The sequence below is a fragment of the Ricinus communis genome, chromosome 7 (assembly GCF_019578655.1).
Source record: "Ricinus communis isolate WT05 ecotype wild-type chromosome 7, ASM1957865v1, whole genome shotgun sequence".
Lineage (NCBI taxonomy): Eukaryota > Viridiplantae > Streptophyta > Magnoliopsida > Malpighiales > Euphorbiaceae > Ricinus > Ricinus communis.
In genome coordinates this window covers 23,532,621-23,551,639 of record NC_063262.1, presented here as the reverse complement: position 1 = coordinate 23,551,639, position 19,019 = coordinate 23,532,621, and the positions used below count along the sequence as shown (strand labels likewise).

The following is a 19,019-nucleotide window of genomic DNA, read 5'->3' as shown; positions in this document are numbered from 1 at the left end:
GCTTTGATGCCTTCCATTATCCCCCCGCAACCCCATATATAAGGTTTTTAGTATTATGTATAGAATGGCGAAAATGACCCATTGTCGCCGCCATTGATATGTATACTGTTCTTTTTTTCCTTTACATGTTGTGCAACTACCCTCACTTTAAATAAATTTCAAGGGTATATCTGACTTTGCATTGAATTCTATATATATATATATATATATATATATAATTAATATATAATTCTATTGTAATATTTTTTGGAGGATTCCAAATTGACGTGCATCTTGCTACTTCAACTGATTTGTGCATTCACAGATTGATAAATTGGCAACACAAGAGGAGGGGTCTCAGAGAGATTACTTGGCTCGACTCCAATAAGGTGCCCGCCTTTGCCCGTGCATCCCTAATTCCATACGTAAATCATGTTAAATTTAAAAATAAAAAAGAAAAGGATGTCTCGACTTTATTTATATTAATTATTTTGATTTAAAACAGTGAAACCATATCTCAAAATAATTTCATACAAATATAAAGTTTATTTATTTATTTTGATGATTCCAGAACTGCATCTTGCCTTTCCAATAGATTTGTGCATCAACGAATTATGACATGTACAATTTAGAATCAATATTATTATATAACATTTTTAAATGAAATTTAAGAAAATGATATATGTATATGTTGGATCATAGGATCATAATTTGTTTTGTCATATTCATATTAATTAGTGGAAATGAATTTAAATTTGATGAGATCCATTATTTCAAAGCCAGGCTACCCATGTATGATATAGAGGTGACCCCAGTCCAGTCATCATCTACTATATAGCATCCTAATTATTATCATCAGATGATACATGTTGTGACAAATACCCTTTTGTCCATATTTCAATTATTATTGCATATTTCTAGCATTTACTCATCCCAAATTCATTTTTGTTTTTCTAAAAGAAAAAGGAAATATATAGATTGTAATTCATGATAGATATAATATATATGTAGGGCCTATGGTCCTTCATCATTAGTGGATCCCACATCTGTAAGACAATCAAAGTGACCCACTCTTTTTTTTTTTTTTTTGGTTTGGGGTTTGGAGGTTCATCATGATCAATCCAAAAATTATTCTTATGTGATCAAAAATTGAACAGATGGGTCTTTTTTCTTTTAGGTATATATGAATTTCATGATTAAACAAACATTCAGTTTTGTTTTTCCAGCTATTTTGATTTTTGATGTTCTTTTTTTCTTTGAGCTGTCCATGTTTTAGGTCTTAGATCAATCACCAACGATTCACGTGCTTGGGACATGTTTGTTCTTGGGAATTTTGTTGAAGGGATGGCCCCTCTTCTGATGGAATCATCCAACCAATTAATTATTATTTAGATACCACCGTGAGTTTCCATATTTATATATATAATACTTTAATTAGTTAAATTAGCATGATCTTGGATTTAATCACAAATTTAATCATATATATATTATATGACTTAAAAACGCGTTTCTATTTTACATAATTTATATAACAAAGAATTTCAAATGTGAATTTGGTTTGAGAGTTATTTTGTCATAATATGTGTGAATATATATTTATAAAAAAAAAAAGGAAAAATAAAATGTCCACCTAACCTAAATACTTGGGTAGAATAATAGAACCAAGATATTGGTTTATCCAAGTACATAAATATTTAATAAATAAACTATCAACACAAGTATTCTGGGTTCGTGTGCATTGTTGTATCTAAACAATTAACTACTGAATATTCATTACGCGTTATTTAAAATAAAAAAAATTAATTATTAATTATTAATATCTTAGAATATTATTTTATTTATTGTTTATTATAATTATTAATAGAAAACAAAAATTGGGAAAGTCTTGCATTTAGGCAAGAGCCGTGGGATTCTTTTGATCTAACATTTAAAGTGACGCAAAGAGAGAAATTATAATACAAAAGCATTTCATAAAGTAAGGACATATATTAATAATGAATTATCCATAGAAGAATATACACATGGATTAATTAATTAATTAGATGGATAGATGGGTATTGCTTTCATCTAAATTATTTCTTTCGATCTTGGCAACGTGTAGGGCACGTGAACGTATAGTAATGCAAAATTACACGTATAGCATTAAAGAAGCGATTATTGTTGTTGTTAATGTTAATAATTAATCTTGTTATTGAGTTAATAAATGTTAAATGATAATTAGTTAATAGCAGTATATAATATTAAATAAAAAAGGGGTGTTTTGGAATGTTTCTATAACAATTTTGTCCACACATATTTGGATCCAATTGCTTTACTACATTTCACAGAAACCCAAGAGGATTTCTTGTGACTTTGGTTTTTCTTGAAACTTCCCAATTATAACTAACTAGTTACACACAGACACACAGGCATATATGGCCCCCTGCTACAAGAGAACACTGCAAGAAATTCTAACCAGCAAAGCCACTTTTCATTCTCTTTTAACTATAAATATATACATACACACAAATATATATATATATATATATACGCCTACCATACCAACCCTTTCTCCTTCATATTATATCTCAAATCCTAAACTTAGGAACTGAAAAAAAAAAAAAAACACAAGTACGTTCCATTTTGTAACTAACTAAAAGAAAAAGAAGAAATTTATGTTTGGAACTTCATACTTTCATTCGTTTTCTTGTTAGCTGACTACCTTTGATCATTTGCTTTCAAAAAGACAAGAAGAAGAAACAAAAATGGGTTTAAGAGACATTGGAGCAACTCTGCCTCCTGGGTTTAGGTTCTACCCAAGCGACGAGGAACTGGTCTGCCATTATCTCTACAAAAAGATAACAAATGAAGAGGTTTTGAAGGGTACTTTGGTTGAAATTGACTTGCATACTTGTGAGCCATGGCAGCTACCTGGTAGGTGATTCATTCTTTAGTTTCTTTCTTTCTTTCTTGAACTTCTGCTTCCAAATATGTTGCATGCTTAATGATCATAACATAACTAGGTTATTGGTGTTGTAAATATGTTCTTTCTTTTTTCTTGACGGTAACTTAATTGTTCTAGTTTCTGTGCGAGGTAGATAGCACTCATGTTCTGCCTCAACAGTTATGGTTTTAAATTTGAGCGAGGAAGAGAGAGTGAGAAGGAGAGAAAGAGAGCAGCTGGCTCTTAATTACAGCATACAAAATTATCGTAGATAATGCCAGCTTAGCTGCCATATACCTGGCCAACTTGTTACCAGACATGTTTTTGTCTTTCTCCTTTCGTAAACTGTAAGAACCACAAACAACTGACAACAAAAACCTTGGACCTTTCTTTGGCTCATGTCAATAAATAGGTAGCCAGCCAGTTGTGGGTTTCATATTTTCAGAGTCAATCAATAAATGTCTTCTCAGCCGGAAGAACATATCATATTTGAACAGATCATATTTATTTATTCTTTGGATAAGCTTGATCATTTTGAGCAGCAGTAACCACCATCTTTTATCTTTTCCTGTTAATGATCAAGCATGAGGATATTTCTGTCATCTTAACCTGTAAGAGAAAATAAAAAAGAATTTCAAATTAAGTCATTCCTAGTAGATTTTGTTCGTACCACCTTTCATGGGATGCTTATCCCCAGGCTAGCTAGCAGGAATTGCTTTCATGGCAAGGTTCAAAAACCGCGTATTCTCCATTATAAATATAGAACCTCTTTTTTATTTTATTTTCCCATAGTTGAAATCTTATAGTTCTGGAAATGACTTCAGAACCAATTGAGTTGCACCTAATTGGAAAGATCTTATTAGCATATAAACGAAAATTTATGTCCTTTTTAGGAACTAACAATTCTTCTAACAGTAAAAAAGAACTAATTATCTTACCTTACAATTATTTAATTGCAATTTTGAACTGTAGTAAGTAGACACATGCAATTAGCCACCTGGTCCCTTTTTGGGGTTTTTATTTATTTAAAGAAAATGAATTTAGACCTAGACCTAGACCTAGTACTTTAAAACAGAAAAAGAAGAAGAAGTGATGTTTCATTTTCCATGTTCATATATGAGAAGTCCCCTCAATGGGCAACTCCAGAACTGGAATGTGATTCAGTAATTAACTAGCAAAGATTACATGAAGAAAACAAGTAAATAGCAAAGTTGATGACATATTTTTGAGTCTTTGTATTGGAAACAACTTCCTCATTACTTTGTTTCTTTTCCATTTTTTCCTTCTTAGTTTGACTTCTGCAATTCCTTTTTGTTTCTTGTTTTTTGGTGAAAAAACTTCTATTAATGTTCTAGTACTAACACTGTTAATATCCTTGTAAGTGAGATAAATCACAGACAAAATATAATAATAATCTAACGAGAAGGCTCATTGAAAAGGTGAAATGGCTTCACTTCACTGTCTTATGCTTCAAGCATGAATTTCTTGATCCGTGTGACTTCTGCTCTTACCACCTCATCTCTCCTTCTGGAGTCAAATTAATGGGCCAATGCATGCTTTCCACCCATTTTCAACGTACTAATAGTTAATTTTTTCTTTTATATATCTATTTCCACGAAACCATTATTGTTTGTTATTATTCTTTTTCTTTTCTATAATTTTGTATTTATGATCCCACGAATTTAAAGAATTATTATTATTATTATTTTTCTTCATAATATGTCTATTTTATAAGTGTATTTATATATAATAGTTTTTACAAAATTATATATCTAACTCTAAATAGTAATTATTTCTTCTCTTCCTTAAATTTTGTCTGATTGCTTAAGTTCCTTGAACATAACTCCAGATGACATAGGCTCACCATCAATGATATTATGAGCAATAATAATTATTGTAAGAACAAAGAATAGATTTGGACGTATGTATACCCAGTCAATAGCTAGAATGAAAGCAAAATTAAGTTGATAGACATGTAACTTTCACCCAATAATTTTCATTCAACAACTTAATTAGCTAGAAGGAAAAATAATAATAATTAATATTACCAAGGAAAAGAATAAATGAGTTTTTTTTTCCTTTTTGTTGGGTTCATAAGATGAATGATTCCATCACTAAAGTGAAACTCCAACCATATTATTCCTGCGTACACATTCAGACATGAAACTATTGCCATGAAAGCTGTATTTTATCTAACTATATGTGTCCCAAACTTACCCACTTGTGTATAATTTTTTTTTAGAGGTGGCAAAGCTCAATGCAACCGAGTGGTACTTCTTCAGCTTCCGAGATAGGAAGTATGCAACCGGATTCCGAACCAACCGCGCTACGACATCTGGATACTGGAAAGCTACTGGGAAAGATCGTACCGTTCTTGACCCTACAACTCGTGAGATTGTAGGGATGAGGAAGACTTTGGTGTTCTACAGGAATAGAGCTCCTAATGGTATCAAAACTGGTTGGATCATGCATGAGTTTCGTCTTGAGACCCCACATATGCCTCCTAAGGTTAGTTCTGAATTGTTTTCATTTCTATAATGTTAGAGCCAAAAAAGTATTTGTAATAAAATGTCGATTTCACTAAGAATACGTTAAGGAAAGATGCATTAATGTAATGAATGATTTCAAGAAATGAAACTGAAAAGGGATATGGGCTGTGAATAATTATGGTTGAATACTTAGTTTAATATAGGCAAAGGAACATGATCTCTGGAAGGAAGCTCAGAAGAAGTAGGCATGCAAGTTGCTCACTTACTCAATTATATGTGTAGGCATTCTCCATTGAGTAGTAACTTTCATCATTTGTAAGAATTTCACCTGTACAAGGCAGTACCTGTCAATTTCTTGTCTCTTTCTGTGGTTCCATTTTCATGTTCTAGTTTCCACAATTCTTTTTTCATTTTTGTTGCAATTAATTGAGCTCTGAGAGGAAGGAGTTCAAACTTGCAAACTCAATAGAAGACTCCAGGTGTTCACAGGTTATTTAATGGTTTTCTTTTTTGGTTATACTTTTACAGGAAGACTGGGTCTTGTGCAGAGTATTCTACAAAGGCAAAGGAGATCATGATCAAAACAGCAGCAATAAGTTCAATTCATCACAATTCATGTTTGATGACACAGCTAATGTTCCTTTGAATTTAGAAGCATCTCCATTAACTGATCATCGTTACCAAGCTCAGCTCCATTGTGGGAATCCACAGCAAATGATCCCCTCGTTATCAACATCATCCTCAACTCCACCCCATGATCAGACCTCATTGCTAAACCTTCTTCAGTTTTCCCAAGACAGAAACACCAACAACCCCATGAACACCACTGATATTAGCTCCAAAGGAGATGATGATTATGGGTTCTTTTGGGATGAGATGAACTTGGAAGAAACTAGCTTGGGAAATGGAGGAGCTTCGAACTTGGAGAATATGAGATTCGAAATGGGTAACAGTATGGTTTTTTTATAAAACAAAAATTATAATTTAGTTGCTTAATTGAAAGACAAAAGCCAAATATTATATATATATGCATATCCATTTGTTGATTTATGATGTATTTTGTGGTGTTTGAATTTGAGGAACAAACTCGTTTGATTGGATCAAATTAATGTTGTTAGGAAGGATTGTACTAGTGTATATTTGATTATTAGGGTTTTTTCTTCTTCTTCTTCTTCTTCTTCTTCTTCTTTTAATTTGTATACGATGCATTTATCATCTGTACAATTTATTATTTATATATGTTAATTAGTCATATGTAATCAAATTATTATTTAATCATCACCAGCCAAGAGACAAACCTTTTTCTCTGGGTTCTCTAATCACATGATTTAAGGTGCTTTATGTTACGATTCTCTGATCAAATTTATGCTTACACTAAAATTCCTGATGCTGGAGACCTTCCTCCATATGATTACATTTATCCTCAAATATAATATTCATCATTATCTATTTAAAATATTTTATTTCTATATATCCAAGCAGACTGATTTCTTTTGCTTTTTCTACTTCAATCAATAGCAGCATTATATTCCCACACGCTTTTGTCAGAAGACATTATCATTTGGTTGATTTTATTGTTGATTTTAACATTCAAGTACTATAATATATTATAATTTCAATTAACTGTCGAAGGTGAGAGGAGAGTCTTGCGGATAAAATTTGACCTAATACAATTAATACCAAAATGACTCGAATTAGCCTTTAATTTATTAAATTTTAGCACTTATGTGCTGTTTATATTTTTTTATTTTTCTAGTGATGTGGAATTTTTAATATTATCGATGATATCGGACCAGTCTGTTAGGACTGGATGTTTATATGAACAGCCGAAAAATTAAGAATGAATTATATGTTTTTCTTTTTTTTCAGTGGTGTGAGATTTCTAACACTTAGTGGTAATATTTGATTGGACTGTTGCAAAAAATCAAAAAAATCAAAGAATCAAGCTAAATTTGTTATGATAATATATCATAATTTAAATTAATTGAGTAAGAGGAGAGATATCATAATTGAATTAATTAATTAAGATGGGAAATATTATAATTTGAATTACTTAATTAAAGAGGGAGTTAAATGAATAATAAAAAATGAATCATGCTAATAGATTTAAGCTTCCATCCAATCAATATTAAAATAATTAGACATAATAATATATAATATTTTAAAAAAATCAATGGATACATAAGAAAATAGATAAGTTGTAGTAGCAGTTGATTACTAAATAGAGAAAATCAAAAAGTAATATAATTGGTGTTTTTATTTATGAAAATTAAATTTTCTTAAGCTTTTTTTACTAACACTAATAATATTAGTTAGAATTTATTATTTTATATTAAGAGCCGCAGACCATTTACCTTTAATGAATTGAAAAATTGATGATCCTTAGACTATAAATTTTACTGTAAATACTAAGAAGCCTATATCCTTTTGTTTCTTGTTTAATGATATAATGTTGTTATTTTCTTATAATATAATTCTGCCATTAGGACATAAACCCAATTATAAACAACAATTAAATTCAATCAATGTGGAGAGATGAGAAAGATTAACTTAAAATTATACTCTCCTTAATAATAATAATAAAGAAAGCTAAAAACATATGCATAACTCTGATTTGTAGACACAAATTTACAGAATCTTTGATAAATATATTATTCTAAATAAAATAAAATATTTAATATTATTTACACTCATTGACTAAGATTTCTTGAACGGTTTAAACTCTTATTATTATAGATAATCAGACTTAGCTTTAGCAGACTCCCACTGAATGTGTATATTAAAGAATATTATGTGTCCTTAAATTCCTGTAAATAAGAACTTAATCTATACATTTAATAAAGAAGAAACAGATTTTAAATTGTAATACTGCACGTTCTCAAATTACTTTTATGTTTCTTTTTAGGTACCCTTCATTTTCTGCATCTCCTTTTCTCATGAGCCATTTTTCTTTCTTTTCTTTTCTTGCATAAATTGTCTTCTGCTGCCTTTTTCATGAAGGCATATATTTCTCCAATGCTTCTTCTCTTTCTTTTTTTTTGAATCTGAACTTTGAATATATATTAAATTAATTAGATAAACTCTTTATGCTATTCCATGGCTCATTTAAACAAAAGGATTAATACATATTGACACTATGATCCATATTTTTCTAATAAATCTTGCTGCAAATTATAATATATTTTCTTGTCAACCGATGAAGTAAGCTAATAATTTGTAAATTCAATCATTTCTCCTTCTTTTTTCTTTTAATTGTTTAACGATTGACTTCTAATCATTTGCTTTTGATGTAAGAGTCTCACTTTCAAACTGTCCAAAAAACTATATATATTTTCTTATTTCTCGAGATAATCTTGTCAAGAAGGATTTTTTTTCCTATTATTTATTTATTTTTTAATCATGGGTGATATAGAGAGGTGTTCTGTTGGACCTAACATAAGGTAATTAATAACACTTGGATGGAATATAAAACCTTCAATTTGATTTTCACTACTAGGGTTATAAATAATTCATATTAAGAATAATATACATTTAGATCCCACCGAATCACAATTAATACATATTTAAATATATTAGCCATCATTTAATTGAGAGATTCTAAAATTTATGAAATTAAAATCTAAAAATTTTAATATTTTTATCATTTGGATTAACTACAAAAACAGTAAATTTTATTTAAAGGTAAGGATAGTTTTTAAACTAATAAAGATTTATTAGAGATAATTTTGAAATAAAAATATATAATAATTTATCATTGTTTTAAAGTTTTGAGTTTTAAAATTTCTCACCTTTTAGATAGAAAATCAAAATCCTGAAAAATGAAATTTTTTAGATATTTACATCATTTTTTTACTTACCAAATAATAATAAAATAAATTCATAAATTTTATAAATTCTCTAAATTCAAACCACCGGTTCAAATAATGCTTTCTTCCTAAAATCCATCGTTACATAGATTTAGACTTTCAAATACATCTTGTAACAAAATAGTTTCAGTTATTTTGTTTGTTTAATGTATAACTAATCGTTTATCTGTGCGTTGTATGACTGTTATTATTATTTTGATTAATAAATTAAGTTGATAGATACAGTTTAATAAAATATTTAACATTAATTTATAATATTTTAAAAAATAATAGCAAACTAGCTATTTTTGAATATTCTTAATTTTTTAAAATTTTAAAATTTTATTAGTACAATAATATAAAAGTTATTTTAAAAATATATATTAATTAATTTTAGTATTATACAATTTAATACTATAATTGATATTACTATTTTAGGATTAAAATTTTATTAAGTAATTAACAAATTACTTTATTATTAAATATAATATTAGAAATATAATTGAAGATGTTATTTTCTAGAATTAGAATTATTATCTAATTAAAAAATTAATTTATTAGTTAATATAATATTAAAATATAATTAAAATTATTATTATCTAATTAGAAAACTACTTATTAATTAATATAATATTAAAATATAATTAATATATTATTTTTATGATAGAATTAGCATTATTATCTTATTAAAAAATTATTTATTAGTTAACATAATATTAAAATATAATAAATATGTTATTTCTTAGAATTAGAGTCAGTCTTTAATTCGGAATGTAACTTATTAATCAATAAATTAATAGAAAGAATTATAAAATTACACATAAGCTTGAATTTTATGTGTAAAAAATAGTACATATATCAAAATAAAAATTTTACGGTCTTACAAATTTATATTATATATATTTCAAACAATTATGAGGTATTATCTTTCCACAGGATTCATGTTACCTTAATTGGTAGAATTTATTTTAGTAGATAATTCTTGCTAGTGCCCACTTCTAGAATAATTTTTATTTCACCATTAAATTAAAACAAAGATCAGTTGCACATTTTTTTTAAAACGGACCAAAGAAATTAGGTGTGATTGAGGCCATATATAAAATTGTTAGTATCAGGATTTTATATTTTCAGTTTAGCACCTAAGCTTTAAGAATTATAATCTTTAATTTCTTATTTATTTTTTTTATAAATCGTCAATTGTTTTTATTAGAAAAGAACTCATTAAGAAAATAAATGGTTATTTTTAATTGTTAAAAACAGGCCTTGGAGAATTACATTGTATTATTTTACTTAATTTGTTAAACACTTGAAATTATAAAACAAAAATAATATATTTGGATAACATATCTAGCATATATATTTTATAATCTATTGAGTTTAAATGAATATAAAAATATTTGGTATTTTATCTAAATTTAATATTTTTGAAAAATACATGGTTAAATTTTTATTTTTTATAAAATTAAGTAAAAGAAATAATATATATGTATTCCTTTTTTAATTGTTGTATTTAAAAATCTGCAAGTGCACAGATTGTGAATTGTAGTATAAAGAGTTATCACTCTCTCGAGGAGAGGATTGTATATTGAGTACTAATATTCCTATTTATAATCTTAGCTAGTAAATCAAATAAAAGCGATTAATTAAATAAAATATAAATCTAAACAATTAAAACTATAAGAAAATTAGATATTTAAAATTTAGATCTTAGGGGTAGTTTCACTATTCCAATCTAATCATGAACGCCTAGATTATTAAACACTATTATTTCAATTAAGAGTAATTGTTCTAAAATACCTAAAGACTCTCTCTTGCTCAATAAAGCATGTTAATATTAAATTTTAACCTACTCTCGTCACAATAAAAGAAAAGTATTTAGAGACAGACAAATCCATCGATATATTTGCTAAAGTTGTCGGTAAAACGTTTTACCGATGGCATAGCAATGGGTGACGCCTGTCGCTCAAAAAGGCATCGTTACATCTCTAACGACTCCTATATTGCTTGTCGGTATAGGTGGCAACGGCAATTGCCATCACTATAGCCCAAGCCAAGCGTCACTAAAGGCGTAGGCAAATAAGGGTCGTTGTATCGTTTTACTAACGGATGACACCGTCGTTAAATTTTTGAGACAAACATCCGTTGGCACACCGTCAATAAATGACCATCGTTGTACCGTCATTAATGTGTACAATTGTTTTTAATACCCGTAATTAATTCGTTGGTAAACGTTGTCATATTTTTTTATATTAAAAATTGTCGCTAAACCGTCGCTATTTTTTGTATTTCAAAAATATTTATTTATAGCAGTTGCTAAATGCATGTAATATTTTTTTAAAATTAATAAGTATTTTTAAAATCTTAAATTAATTAGCATATTTCAAAAATTAAAATAGAAATAAAAAATGAAATTAAAAGTATAAATATTATATATAAAAAAATGCAAAGTTAAAATATTGTGCAAAAATAATAAAGTAAAGTATAAACAGAATAGTCTCTAATCAGAGGCAGTGGACAAGAAGAAGTGGCCATGGTATTGAACCGGAGGATTTAGGGTAGCAATCGCAGACGCACTAACTGGAGTAAGCGCAGGTGGTGGAATAAAGCGAGCACCAAATATGTGAACCATGTGCTGCATTGTCCGCTCAAGATCTGCTATGCGGGCGTTGTACTCTTGATCCAGCTCCGCTCGTATCTCGTGTCTGAGCGCCTCCCGCAAGCTATCAGAGGCAGTGCTACTGGAGCTACCGGAGCTACGAGACTAGGTGATGGTGGGTACCTCTGAACCTAGCCCATATATGCACTACTTCTTTTTCTCGCCGACAACGTCGATGAACAGTTGCGACATGTCAACCGGTGGAGGATCAGGAGAACCCTCGTTAGTCTGAGATGCAACAGCTGCGCGTGCCTCAATAATATCATGTAATTGATAAAAATTAAAATTAATTATCATATAAAATTGAAACAGTAGGAATATTAATTGAAATTTTTTAATATGCTATCGGTAACTTATAGCGATATGTTGGGACTTGTTGTTGATGAATTGGTCGTCGGTCTTTCTATGCAACTGGCGGAACAGCTCAAAGGCAGTAGGCTTGCGACCCCACTCCTTGGCCTGAACAAAAGGAGATAGTTAGATTAAAGATTATTATTATTTGTTATAAATTTAATTAATTCTTATAAATAAAGTACATAATATTCATTCTTACCAGTGCTTGCCGGTGGTCAATGACCGACCTCGATCCAGTAGTGGGACAAACAAGGCCTGTAACTGAGTTGGAAATCTCGCTGAGACGGTTCTTACTATGGGTCTCAGTGGCTGCCTTCACCTCAGGCCTCTTCTAGTAGTCTCTGAGTGCACAAAATGGAATATGGGTAAACACATATTCCAATATGCACACAAAGAACAAAAGGGTATTACTGTAGATTAATCTACATATGAGACGGATAAACGTCAAACAGTCTTTTTACAAGTAACACATTTTTAAACTGTCCACACTGGACAATTCAGTGACCTTTCACCCTCCAGTAAGAAAGACACCAAACAACAATCTACGGTTTCTAATCTGTAGGATATTCTCTTATCGTTATTGTTATTAGATTCTCTAAAATTTGAATCTATTCCTAAAACTTTTTATATATTTTAATCACTTTCCGAGATATTCTTTTACCTCTAAAAATCTACCAAAATTTTGGCAGAGTTTCCTCTATAATATGGGCACATCCTCTTAAAATGGGTCCAGTTTTTAAGTAAAAAACAATCCACATATACATACAATATCCTAGTTACCAAGAACATCTACATCCACAACACGTATCATGTACATTAAATATAGTCTTATTTAACATGAAACCTAAATATATAGTGTCATTTAACATGCCACTTAAAAACACAGTTTTATTTAACATGCCACTTAAAAACACAGTTTTATTTAACATGCCACATATAATAATTATTGAATTCAATGTTGCTTACTAATATATTTATTAATTTATTAAAAATTAAAAACATATATACAAACTGCTTGTTAATCCACATACGCGTCTTCGGTCGACATCTGGTTCGCAAAAAACTATCCGAAATAAAAAGGAAAAATTATAAATTATAATTAAATAATTAAACTAATAATACATTGTTAATAGAAATTATCATAACTACAACAACTGAAATATTATATCTTTTTAAATATTAATTAAATTACATAATATAAAAATATAATAGCATAATTTTTTTCTTAAATTTTAATAAAATATAAAATAAATTTAGTGTTCTTAATTTTTTAACCTACTTTTGTTACCTAGTTAATTTTAACTTAATATTGCAAATTTAACTTAATAAAATATAATTTAATTAAAGTAAATATAACAAAAAAAATTATTTAATAAATTTAACCTAATTGTTTTACTTAATTTTTTAACCTAATTTTTTAGAATATAACTTAACAAGATTTAATTAAATTCAATATGACATAAATTTTAATTATTAAATTTTACCTAATTTTCAATACTTAATTTTTTCACCTAATATTTTACAATATAATAGAGATTTTTTACCTAATAGTTATTACCTAATATTTAAATCTTAAATTTAAATTATATAATACAGAAATTAAATATAATTTTTTGTATTTTCATTTTTTAACATAACAATTAATATAACAGAAGTTGTATATAATTAAATAATTAATATAAAAACTAAATTATATAATTAAAATAATAATAAAATAAATAAAAGCTTACCTATCACCAGAGAGAGAGGGGAGAGGACGTTAGAAGGAGTACGATAGCGACGGGCGCCTTACCATTTAAAAAAATAAAAATGCAGAAAAAGAGAGAAAGGGAGGGGATTATCATGTTTTAAAACTTTATAATTTAGCGACGGATGACTTTTGGGGTATAGAACAAAAACTATAATGAAATATCATCGTTTTACTAAACACAATTACCAGCCATCCATCTCTAAATGTTAGGTCATAACAAAGACTGTCATGCAACGCTACTGTTTAAGATTAGTGATAGACGCTAGTCGTCGCTAAACTATAGGATGTCATATAGGCATTTAAAGATAGTTTTAGCGACAACAACAACTATCGCTATTTGGTGCTTTTAGTGATGGGCTGGAAAACCATCGCTATTTGTACTAGCTTAATAATGACATTTTATGTCGCTAATGAAAAGGAAATGCGCCAAGCTTTCACTCTAGTTTGGCTCAAATACTTAGTGATGGCATGCTCCTCGTTGTTAGATTGTCGTTGCCGCTTTATGTGCCAAGATTTGGCACCATCGCCAGTGATGGTAGAGTATTCGTCGCTAAGATTCGCCTAATTGATATCCATACAACATGTCACTAATTCGTCGTTTTCTTGTCGCTATCTAGCGACGGCTACTTTCCATCGCTAAATGCAAGAATTCTTGTAGTGCATGATTAAGAAGTTAATTAAAACTCATTAAGCTCTTTAACAATTATTTTACCCCTAAAGAGCTCACCTACTCTCGTGATCAAGTTATTTAAGTCCTAAGAGTCTTAAGTTAGTAAATTTCTCTAACTCTCGTTGGTTAATTTACCCATAAATATGCAATCAAGCTGGCCAAGAATAAAAGCATAAATTAAGCACAATTCATATAATTAACTGAAAATAAAACATAGAAAAGAAACGTGTTCGATCAAATCATTAAATAGCTACTCCTATCCTAAACTTTAAAAGAAGTTTAGTAAGATATAATTGTGGCAATAATCACAAACATAATTAAAGAATTTAAAATGATGAAGAAACAATGGATGAAGCTCTTGATTCTTACGCGATCTCTCCTTCAATCCTGTTTAGAATTTATTTTCTCATCCAGCAAGGATTTCTAGAATGATTCTTTATGTCCCTTTATATAGGAAAGGCTTGAATAAAACCTATTTGCTTTTGAATTCCAAAGTCCATATTGAATAGAAAATCTTCTGTTTTTCGACACGGCCTTGTCATATGCCCGAGTCGTATAAACTTTTTCTTGGCATGGCTTCAACAGGGTCATGCTTCCAAATCTCCTCTTCCAGCGGATGGCACAAGCACCAATATGCCCATATCAAGGCCATGACACCCTCTAATTCTTGACGTTTTAGAATTCTTAAACAAACAATACCTATAAAAGAAAAACACTAATTAGCACTTAAATAAAATTTCTAATTGACTAAAATTGAACTAGAAATAATAAAATCCTAATTAAAACTCTAAACTAAAGTATTCCTAATTAAAGTAAAATTCTAACCAACTAATAATATTTATTTATCTAAAATTCATTAAAAGCCAATTCAAATATACGTAATAATTATATACATCAAATACATTCATCATTAATTAGTAAACTAAAATTGAAAATTGAAAACTGAAAATTTCTTTTTGAAAAAATCAATATAAAAGTTTAAGTAATATTATACTGCTAATTTGGAATTCGAGTCTTCTTCAAAATTTACTTAACAATAAATTTTAAATATTAGTGGAGACTGATCTTCTATTCTCACAATAGAGAATGTCAACTAAATGATTTACTAGTTACATATGATAATAGACATATTGCTTGAAAAGAAACTCTTATTAAGGTTGACTAATGCCTTGGACTTGGACATGACAACTTGTTGATTTGGTTAAACTATGAATTAATGATTCTATTCAATTATAAACAGAGTAATGATTTTATCAAAAAAGAAAAAGTTATGGTTATGTTTTGGAGCTAATGAAGAAAAAGAAGAGAGAGAATATAAAGAAAAAGAAGAAGAGGGAAATTAATAATAATATGCAATTCACAGTCATATATATATATATATATATCCAGGCTGGGAAGAAAACCAATCAAACCGATCATTGAATTGAAATTAATTGAACTTAACTATAAAAAATTAAATTAAAAAAATTAGTCAGAGTCCTTAAGTTTTTGAAAAATTGATGGTTAACTCTTTTTTATCTTTTTACTATGTTTCATTTATGATTTTGTAATAATAGTTTGCTACATAATAAATATTAATAGCATGATAATAATATTTATAATTTTATAATAATAATAGTAATAATAATAATAGTAATAATAATAATGATAATAATAATAGTAATAACAAAAATAATAATAATAATAAACGTTATAAGATCTAAGAAAAATCAAAATAATAAATAGAACTGCCCAATTAGTAAAATGGATGAGATGGTTAATTGCTGAATTTAAATCATGTTTCCTTATTATAACGAGTTTATTAAAAAATTAGAATAAGAAACTCTCTAACTCATTTTCTTTTTTTTTTTAAAGATTTTTTAAGACTCACATTCTCTTTTTAAATTTAAAAACAGTAAAAATTACTTTTAAAAATATTTTTTATTGTTTTTTATTTAAGAGTTATTTTTAGTCTCTTTAATTATTTTTTTATTTAATAATAAAAAAATTAAACAAGATTATACAAAAAATTTAAGATAAATTAAAATAGAGAATTAGTTGTTTATAATATAATAAAGAAACGTATGCTCCAGTAGTTTATTGGTTAAGTTTGTAAATTATTTTTTTATAATGCCTTTTTTTGTTAATTATTAATTTGAACGGAAAAGAAATTGGAAAATGGAGAGCTATCCCAAGCCAATAGACTTGCCATATACATCCACTAATAAAAGTACCTAACCCCTGGAAAGACGTAAATACAAATGTTCCACAAATATTACAAGCACTTCAAGTATGTCCGAAATCAGCATTATATCTTCGTAAATTATTTAATGGTTTAATTATCACTCTTAAATTATGTATAAAAATATGATATAAAGCCAATGTTAAAGATTTTATATTGTTAAGAAATAAGAAATATTAACAATTTATAAGGGTGACAGTCCAATCAATTAAGTGACTAGTTCTAATCATTTTGATCTTGTTTGGATCCAAGTCTAAAATTTATTAGTTGGGCTCTAACATTCTCTCATTTATTTAACTCTCATTTAATTAAATCAATTCAAATTATAATATGGTATCTACAGAACTAGTTCAATTTTTTAAATTTTTTAGCCTTTCGTTTGGATGTCCAGTCCCAACAGTTCGGTCATTTTCAAATAACAATTGGACATCAAATTAAATCCCATCTAGCCCAGCTGCACTTAAAGGGAAGTGTTAGAGATCTTATGTTATTAAAAAATAAAAGTAATCCCGGTTGCACTTGAAAAGAGATCTCACATTGTTAAGAAATAAGAGATACTCCATTCCAACTGCACTTGAAGGGAAGTGTTAAAGATCCTCTATTGTTATGAAATAAGAAATACCAAAGTAATTTATAAGGGTGAAAGTCCAACCAACCAAATCATTAGTTCTAGTCATTTTGGTATTAATTGGACCTAAACCCAAAATATATTAGTTGCGCTCTAATATTTTTTTATTCATTTAACTTTCAATTAATCAAATAAATTCAAATTATAATAACCACTCCAAATTATTTATAAACCAATATTTTTTTGAAATTTGATCTCATCCTAAAATCGATTCTTTTATAATTAATATATTTAATAAATTAAAATATTATTAAATATTAAAATATATTATTTTTTTGAATTTATAAAAGACAAATTATAGAATTGTATGAAATTAATCTATTCAAAGTGAATTACATATTAAACTTAAATCAATAAATTAATATATAAATTAGAAATCTTATCATAAAAACGCAAGTTAAATAGTTTTCAATCTAACAAATAATTGACATGAAAAAGATTATGCTCTAAATTAATTTCATAACAACTGTAGTTTCTTTTAATAAAAATATAAATTTCCTTTTACTTTTTTGGTGGCATATGTATAAAAAGTTTTTCTTCATATATTAACAACTTCTAAATTTTTTTATATTTGGTAATTTTAGAATCTCAAATTTACTGCTAACATTGCTTTTAAATTGAGAAATCTATTTTATTTATAAGTATTTTATATATCTTTTGTATTGAATAAAAACTAGAAATCACTTTTAAATAAAATTAATATTGTATTTTGAATAATTCACAATAAAAAAAAAAGGATACATAATGATAGAACATATGAGAGCAAAATGAGAGAGAAAATTAAATAAAGATAATATCATTAAAAATGTTGTCTCACTAATATAGAATTTATTTTGAAACCGATAAAGAAAAAACACTACCATGTGAATTTATTTGTTGACAAAAAAAGTTTTTTGATTATTTTGTGACAAACAACTAAACTCTTAATTTTTTTGTTAGTAATTTACAGTCAAATATGATCAGATTCTTTATGTGATATTATATTTTTATAGTTATATATTTTAAATTTTCTGCTTGTGACACTTTCATAACTCAAATCATTTTCTTCTCATTATATGTATATATAACTTCTTCTCCATATTTCATTATTATGGGAATAACTGAAGATCACATCCATTTTTTAAAGGAAAATACTTTCTAGTTATATTAAATTTTTGTATTTGTAGTATTTAATTTTAATATTCATATTTTTTAACTTTGTTAAACTATTATTTTTTCTTCAAAAATAAACGTTAACTGTGAACAAAATATTTGAAATATTTTAGTGGGCTAATTATTTTAGAACTTTTGGGTTCTGTTAAATTATACTGATAAATTCCTCAGTTTTCAATAATTAAAATTTTTCATTTTATTATATTAAATTTTATGTTTTCTATCAAAAATAAATATTAACTAAAATTAAAATATTAATTTATCCTCACTAATATTCTTATACTAATGTAACGTCTAATAGTCAAATTTGAGCTTTTATGTATATGACTTTTCTAATCTATTTAAATATAAG

At 27.5% G+C, this 19,019-nt stretch overlaps 1 protein-coding gene across 1 annotated transcript; it reads left to right on the top strand.

Moving 5' to 3' along the window:
* Positions 1-2,284: 2,284 nt before the first annotated feature.
* LOC125370526 (NAC domain-containing protein 21/22-like) lies at positions 2,285-6,558 on the top strand. Its single transcript, XM_048376374.1, has 3 exons — positions 2,285-2,892; positions 5,145-5,410; positions 5,920-6,558. Exons 1-3 carry the CDS (start codon positions 2,724-2,726, stop codon positions 6,358-6,360), a joined length of 876 nt encoding a protein of 291 aa, XP_048232331.1. The 5' UTR covers positions 2,285-2,723; the 3' UTR covers positions 6,361-6,558.
* Positions 6,559-19,019: the final 12,461 nt, after the last annotated feature.